At 27.1% G+C, this 8,623-nt stretch overlaps 1 protein-coding gene across 1 annotated transcript; it reads left to right on the forward strand.

Moving 5' to 3' along the window:
- Nucleotides 1-5,544: 5,544 nt before the first annotated feature.
- Nucleotides 5,545-7,152, forward strand: LOC136089397 (beta-2 adrenergic receptor-like). The gene has a single exon (XM_065815366.1). The coding sequence runs from the start codon at nt 5,611-5,613 to the stop codon at nt 6,790-6,792; it is 1,182 nt and encodes a 393-aa protein (XP_065671438.1). The 5' UTR covers nt 5,545-5,610; the 3' UTR covers nt 6,793-7,152.
- The last annotated feature ends 1,471 nt before the right edge of the window (nt 7,153-8,623 follow it).

An 8,623-nucleotide genomic window follows, 5' to 3' on the forward strand; every position in this document is an offset into this window, starting at 1 on the left:
TTTGTTGCTAATCAATTAGTTTAACTATTCAGTCACAAACCCTCAAAAGCAATTTTTAAAAATCTTATTATAAAATAAAAATTTATGGCAAAAATAAAACTATTGGTTTTCGGAATTACCCTACCTACGTGGGGTAATTCCGAACACATCGGGGGGCAATCACAAACGCTGTTGTGTAATAACAAATAAAATGCTAATTGTAATAACTAAGTCTAAAAATTATATTATGCAACAGCAACAACAAAAAAGGAGTGGCTTTATTTCCAAAATTATCAGGAAAAGTTAAAATCAAGTTACAGTAAACAACATCCGCAGCTTCATTACACTACTGCACGTCTGGAACTGAGCATAGGATCCCTTCTCAGCAGGTAAAAAGAAATTGTCGAATTTATTTTTCTACAATGCTGTTTTGACCATGTTCGGAGTTACCCCGCGTTCGCCATTACCCCACTCTCCCCTATATATATATATATATATATATATATATATATATATATATATATATATATATATATATATATATATTATTTGATGATTTTTAAATTACGTCACGCAATTTTAGACCGTTTTTGACCCCCACCCCTTACCTTGTCACAATATTGTAACACTTTAGTAATAAGTCCCATATGAGTCGTCACAAAACCACTAACTTTTTTATACTTTTTTAAAAAATATTTTAGCAAAATGCAAAAACGATTATACTATTACAATTTAAAAACCGAATAATAATATACTGATAAAAAACACCATAGAAGAATAAAATCTATATTTTAATATGTATAATTTTATAGGTAAAAGAAAATAGCAAAAAAAAAATAGCAAATTAAGAATGTTGCTGAGCTGTTTTTTCTTACCTACGAAAAAATAAGAAATGGAAATTAAAAATGATAGTTCTTAGGCAAAAGATATGAACTAAAATACATTAGTACTTATTACTGGTAAATAAATACATATTTAAAACTAAACATTTAAAACTAAACGCACCATTATTTTTTTGTAAAAGTGTCGCATAATTAAAATATGAAATATTTACAAATAAATGTAACATTAATCTTTAAAACTTATTTTGCAATGTCCGGACATTGAAGCATGCATTTAAGAATACAATTTACTTTGTATTTCCAAAACGAAAACAGTTATTATCGCTGTGACGCTAGTGTTTTTTTTTCTCTTGAGTCTATAGCACGAACATAACGTTTGCTTTTTGCCACAGTTTTACTATGCTAAAAAAGCAGTTTTTTGGAATAGCTTATGTTTGCGAAACATTAAACTTGCATCCATAACATAACCTTATTTGTCAAAAAATACTTTTAAACCTTTATCGTTAAATAATGTAGCTCAACCAAGACATTAAAGCTTTTGGTTTTATAATAGATAAGTTAAGATTGTTTGACAAAAAGCTTGCCATTTTTTAATAGCCATCTTATTCGCAATTTATAATTTAGGTATTTTGATTTTGTATTTAAAAGAATGCTCAGACACAAAAAACAATCTGCGTTTTTCAGGAGTAAATATTGATGCCGTTTGAAGTAAATATTTTAATACAGATTTCAAAGTTGAAAATCTTTCAGAAGCTGCTCAATCAAAGGCTTTTAGGCTATTTAAGGCAAAGTGTATGAGGGAAGCAAATTGTTTAAATAGCAAGCGTAAAGTAACTACAAACCATAATATAGCATTGTCTGAAAAAAATTTAGCTTACCTTTGTATTTTCACTTTTTGGTTAACTCATCATAGAGATGGACGAATCCTAAGATGAATGAAGATGGCTGGCCTTGTCTGAAGATGGTTGAAGACAAACTTAATTTAAGAAAATAAAGAATTACTCAAATAAAGAAAAACTCAATTTAACGACATTTTTACTTAATCTCTAGCTTAAAAATTAAGGAAGTAGTTTCCTTTAAAAGTCCGGATTTTTAGTAACGAAAAGCATTTTTATAAACGGATTTTTAGCAACATTGGTCTGATGGACTAGAATCGGCTAACGAGTCAATTTATAAAGTCCTACACTAATATACTTCCCAAAATCAAAGCCTCAATAACTATACAAATACTTCAAATGCATGAATTTATAACACATTGTGGCGCTTAACTAAATTTATGTTAAATTAAATTTTTATTGTTGGCTTTATGTCTGATTGCTCCAAAAATATGTTTTAAAAAATTGTAACATTTCGTCCTGATGAAATATTGCATTTTACAAAAAAAAAAAAACTAAAAAAAAATTGCTATTTAGGATGTATTTACATTAGTTTTGTAAATAATTATAATAACATTAATTATAACAACTATTATTATTATTATTATCATTATTATTATTACTGTTACTATTATTACTATTATCTGATTTATTTGCATTTAAAAACAAGAAATATAAAAAAAGGAATACAGGTAATATCAAAATTATTTTTATGTAACACCGAAAAAAAAACAAGATAAAATAGTGTGCAATGATAATGAACATTGTACTTTTTAAATTTGATTTAAAAAAAAGGCTAAGTGGACGAGTAAGCAATATAATTAGGTGGAGAATAACATATCTTGATAACTTTTTCACAGTAGAAAAATTTTCGTGTATCATTTTTACATTTGATAAGAGAATTAAATTTTTGGGCATGACATCTTGTAGGATAGTAAGAAAGAGCAAGCGTAAAAAACTCAGAAAAAAGTAGATAGACAAGGTTATTTATAATTTTATAGGTTTTTTCAAGATCAAATCTTTGTAGGGTATCTTTCTCTTTAACTGGTAAGTGTATTTCGTTTAGGAACTGCTGGTTTAAAACCTGAGATTTTTTTTATGCTAAATGGTTTAAAGACTTTTTGGCAAAATGAATTGAAAATGCACTCAGTAAGCTTAATTGCAGTAATGAAACTAGTACATTTGAATTGCACTTATTAAGCCTAATTGCAGTGATGAAATTCGTATATTAGAAATGCACTCATTAAGCTTAAGTTGTAAGCTTAATTGCAGTGATAAAATTAGTACATTAAAAATGCAAAAAAAGGTTTATTCTTAGAAAAAACGGGTTTGCATTTGTTGGTTGTTACAGCGAATTAAAGTAGCGTTGTTACCAAACATAGTTTATATGGTATAAATGATTGTCATAAATCCAACCTTTAAACATCTTATATTTTTTATGCGTTTCTTATTATAGAATAGAGTTTTTTCACTTTTCTTTTCAATCGATTTAACAGGTGGCTGACGTATAAACTAATAATTTTAAACTCGCAACATTTTTTTTGCAGCCATTATCAAGATTTGTTAATGGCTGCACAGAAAACATTGGAATAGAGACACTCATTATTTCTTCCCATTAGACATTTTTGTAGTGGGTTTGTAGTGGGCCTATATAGACATTTTAAAGGGTTCATTGGAGTTTTGCTTATTGGTTATTTAGTGGACCATTAGTTGCATCCGCTATAAGTGACTAGCCGATAACTTTCCTACATTTGATATAGTGGTTAGTCATCGGCTAGCTACTTTTAGCGGTTGTCACTAATGGCAAAGTAAAGAATTAAACTTTTCGAGCGTCAAATTTAAGAAATTATTCCTTTAATTTTTCCCCTAAAAATAAGAAAGATTTTTACGCAAAGGAGTTTCCTTAAGAACGAATTTCCTTTTTTTAAGGAAATCTTTCCTAACGTCAAATATAATGGATAATTTTAATTCTTTCCTTGAAAATTTTTTTAAGCTTTGTAATTCTAAGAGGATTAAGGATCGCTTAATAAATAAAACAAAATTAATTTTAAAATGGCATTGCAAAAACAAACCTTATTCTATAATCAGAAACGATCTTTATAAAAATTTGAACCAAACACTTCGGATTTTAAAAATCAACTTTTCCTAACCTACCAGAAAATAAAATCGATTTAGATTAAAAAAATAAGTTAAATTCTTCTGAAAAAATTCGTTTTAAAAAAAATCGAAGAACTAATCGAATATTTCAAAAAAATTGATAAAATATTATATTTTTAAAATTCCTACAAATCATCGATAAAATAATTTTAATCTTGACAAGATTGATTAAAATCTTCCATTCAATTTTTAACAAATCGTTTATTTAGACGATAAACAAAAAACCCGTAAGAAAATAAATTTAAAAAACTACCCGTTGAAAAGAAACAAATAAAATTATTCTAATATAAACTATTTTGTAATATTTTCCTCTAAATATAAAATTATCTAGAGGAAAATATTACAAAAAACGTATTATTTGCTAACATAATAACTAAATAAAATTGCGAAAGAAGAAAATATTTTGGATTTAACAAAAACTTGTTATTAAAAAATATGTTTTGTAAAAATGTTGTTAGTAAACAAAGAAATTAATTAAACCATGTTTTAACTATGAATACTTCAATTTCATTTGAAACCGTATAAAATCTTTTTAAGACCGAATAAGAAAAAGGGATTTTTTTTTTTAAAAAAATTGAATAAAATTCTGATTAAGTAATATAGATTTTTCTTTTTCTCACACAAAAAATGTGAACTGAATAAGATTGGCACTTTCGTGTTATATATTAAATATGACGTCAGTCAAGTCTTATACCTGGCGCTTCTCAAAGCACCAGGTGTAAAAGTTGAAAGACATGACAGATACATGAGTTAACCAATCTCTTGTGTAACGTAACGTAACAGATATATCTTTTAATTAAGGTTTGTATTTATTTTGATCAACGTGTGCTCCTCCCACATGTGAAAAAGGTTTGTAACACCAACAAAACCTTTTGGTGCAAAATATTTTTACGGGAGGAAATAAATTAATGATAGAAAGATTTATCCTGTCAAATAAGAAGAACATTTTTAATGTTTGCTAATTTACCTTTATATTGCTTGTATTTTCTTATGATATATTTAATATTATATAGATTATACACATATATTGCACATGATAATGTGTGCAAATTTACACAATAAAAGATAAAGATATATATATATATTTTTTATTAGATTTGCATACGTATTTATTTTAATATATTTTATAAACGCAAGTATGAAAATAATTTTTTGTTAAAAATTCATGATTTTTTTCTTAATGGTAAGAAAGTTTACGCTTATTTGAAGATTTATTCAGCTATCACTTGATATCAGATTCGTCGAGTTATCGCTGGCTTGAACACTTATAAAAATTGTTATAAATTTTTTAACGCGAGATTAGATAAGCATTAGATTTGCGAGAAATTCTCTAGTAAGTACTTCATTTTTTACAATATGTTGCTGAGTTTTATTCAAAATTATTTTTAAACTTATTTGTTATTATAAAATATATAAATATTTAAAAATATTTGTTAACATTATATTGAAAGTTAAATTAATTTGTTTGATATAGTATTTTAAAACAAGAAAAACATGTTTGTATTTAATTACTATTAAAAAACTTTTGAATAGAATTGAGGGGGAATAAGAGAAATATTTTTATTAAAACAACAGCAATAATAATCGAAAAGAATAAATTGTGAAATTGCAGGTGGTAAAAAAATTAAAGCATAAACTTTTTGTAACTTTTAATAAAAAAAAAATTAAATACAAGTTTTCAAAGTTAAATACAAGTTTTCAAATAACTTTTTATATAGTTAACTTGCAATTTAAACTTTTGTTGAATTATAGAAATAATGAATACCACTTCAATACATGAATCTTTTAAAACTTTATCCATTGCTTTTCTTTCTTTGCTTTCTGTGGCAACAATAACACTAAACGTTATAAGCTTGGTTGTTATAAAAAAATCAAAGAAAATGTTAACCAGACCATCAATACACTTTATTATCAATCTGTTGATAGTAGATTTGTTACAAGGAATATTTGTAATTCCAATCTATGCCGTTAAAAAACAAAGCACTCACAGTAGATTTTGGGATAGTTTTGTATGTAATTCTTTTCGATTTTTATACATGTTAACATATTATATGTCAATATTTTGTGTTCTACTTATTGCGTCGGATCGATATATTGCTACTACTTTTGTTTTCAAATATAAAAGTTTAGTGAGAGTAAAAACAGTGAGAATTGTAATAATTATATCATGGATTTATATTACTATGTTATGTATAATTCCATTTTCTACATCTGAATTACCTCGGAGACAGTCATTTGAGCTACCAACGCAATTATCAACTAAGATACGGTTGCAACAACTATCTGAGTTACCTTTGCACCCATCACCTAAGCTAACATTGAAATCGTCAACTGAACTACCATTGGAATCTTCACCTGAGCAACCATTGCAGCTGTTGCCAGATCGTATTAATCAACAAAATGATTTTTGTATTTATCGTCAGAATACTGCTTGGACAATAACGATGCTGGTTTTCAATTGTTTTTTCCCTTATCTTATAATTCTCTATTTTTATAAATGTATTATCAAAAACATTCAAGAGTTTAAAAAAGAATCCGTTAGAATTAAGAATATACAAGAGAGCACAGAAACGTCACAACAGAATGTTTTACAGTACGAAAGTCAGACTGGTGTTTACTTTGCACTAAATTTTAATAAACAAATATCTAGTCATACAAAAAATATCATCAAAATTTCTGTTTTAATATCGGTTTGTTACGCAATTTGTTGGACACCATCGGTTATCTACTATGTATTAAGTAAGTTCTGCCCGAAGAAATGTTTTTATAAAAACTTTATAAACTCAGCAAGTCAAACCTACTTAGAATTCGCAATAAAATATTTGGGATTTTTAAATTCAATTTCAGCACCGATAATCTATTGTTATACAGACAAAGAGTTTTGTTTTCAGTTAAAATCTTTATCACTAAGTCTTGTAAAGGAAAAACGAATTTTTTAATTGTTAGAAAACTTAACATAATATCCTAAAGCATGTTCAAAGTTTTTGCATCATTAGTTCTTTTACAGAACTCTAAACAAATTTATTAACTTTTATTTTCATTGCATAATTTATTTTGTTGTGAGTTGATTAAATCAATTAATCAATTTTTCCTTTTTTTCTACGCAGAAATCTTAAAGATAATTTTGGTAAGATTGGAGAATAACTTTTTTGCTAATGTCACTGTTCTAGTTAAGCTGAGGAGTAAAAGATATCTAGATGATACCCTGAGTTGGCAACTGGAAGAGTAACTAAAATTTTTTTTGCATAACAAGATTGTATAAAATCTTATTTTTGGTTTTTAACAAAAGCCATCGTTTACATTGTTTATTTAGACGGTAAAAAATAAAACGCGTAAGGAAATGAATTAAAAAAGGTAAGAGAATAAAGGTGACCATATTTGAAAAATACCAGACGCGTACAAGGAAAATTTGGCATATATAAATACACAATAGCTTGATTTAAATACCATTTCTTTAAAGGAGGAGCACTTTTTCAAAAAGCGCCAAAAATAAAATAAATAGAAAGGCGCACAAGGGCAACTTTTTTTAGCGTCTATATTTACCTATTTTTTGATATGATTTTGCATAAATTTAATAAAATGAATAATTATATTTTTTATATTTTCAAGACGGTTTTGCCTTGCCCTTTTTTGTGTTGTACTAACAATTTTTGAATATATGTTGAATTTCGATTTTTTAGTCAAACAGGGCAAAGCGCAGGGGAGCACGTGGCCCCTCTCTTCCCTCGCGTCCGCCCTACCTACAAGCTTGGTATAAATGGGTTTTACTATAAACTCGTTTATTTATTTAAAAAAAACTTCAACCTGATTAAAGTGACGCGTCCACTCATCTCTACTCATCTCTACATCATACTCTAGCCAGACACTCCAAAAAATGTCTACTTCTTTTAGAAGTTAGTTTTTCAAATGATGACTATTTTCTTCGGTAACTTGGAAATGCTGTCATACCATGAAAGGTAGAAATTTTTCTTCTTTTCTAGATTTTATCTGGTCTTTCAAATCTTTTAATACTACGGCAACTTCAGCAGCAGAAATATCATCTTTCTCAATATTTTTTACCGTGTTATAAAAAACATTGCCTTGAATGTATATAAAAAACAATACTATTTCACCCATTTCTTTATTAAAAAAGTCAAAAAAGCAATACTATTTCACCCATTTCTTTATTAAAAAAGTCAAAAAAGCAATACTATTTCACCCATTTCTTTATTAAAAAAGTCAAAAAAGCAATACTATTTCACCCATTTCTTTATTAAAAAAGTCAAAAAAGCAATACTATTTCACCCATTTCTTTATTGAAAAAGCCAAATAAAAGTTTTGGACAATTTTCTAAGCTTAAAAAGTATGATCTTAGTGGTCAATTTAACTTAGGCAATTTTTCGATAGCTGAAAGTAAGGCTAACCAACGAACTTTTGAGAACCCTAGCAACTTTTAATATTCCACACTGGCCTTATCGCAGAAATTTTCTAAACTAGAAACTCGAACTGTAAAAAGGTAAAAAAATAAATAAATTTGAGGAATAATTATCTCCACATCAATAGATAATCAACCAGATGCAGTGTTTATTGCGTTTGATAAAATATGAACATTGCAACCGATGCCAATGATTTCACGCTTTAGCTTTAGATTAACTTTATGTGAATATTGTTATTATTGTTCCGTTTTAAACCTCCGAAATTGGTATTGGTGTTGGCTGCAGAAATAGCCAAAACTTTTGAAGAAATATTGTTAGCACTAATGTATTTAAAGATAACTTCTGATAAAATATC

Source organism: Hydra vulgaris, chromosome 13 (genome assembly GCF_038396675.1).
Source record: "Hydra vulgaris chromosome 13, alternate assembly HydraT2T_AEP".
Classification (NCBI taxonomy): domain Eukaryota; kingdom Metazoa; phylum Cnidaria; class Hydrozoa; order Anthoathecata; family Hydridae; genus Hydra; species Hydra vulgaris.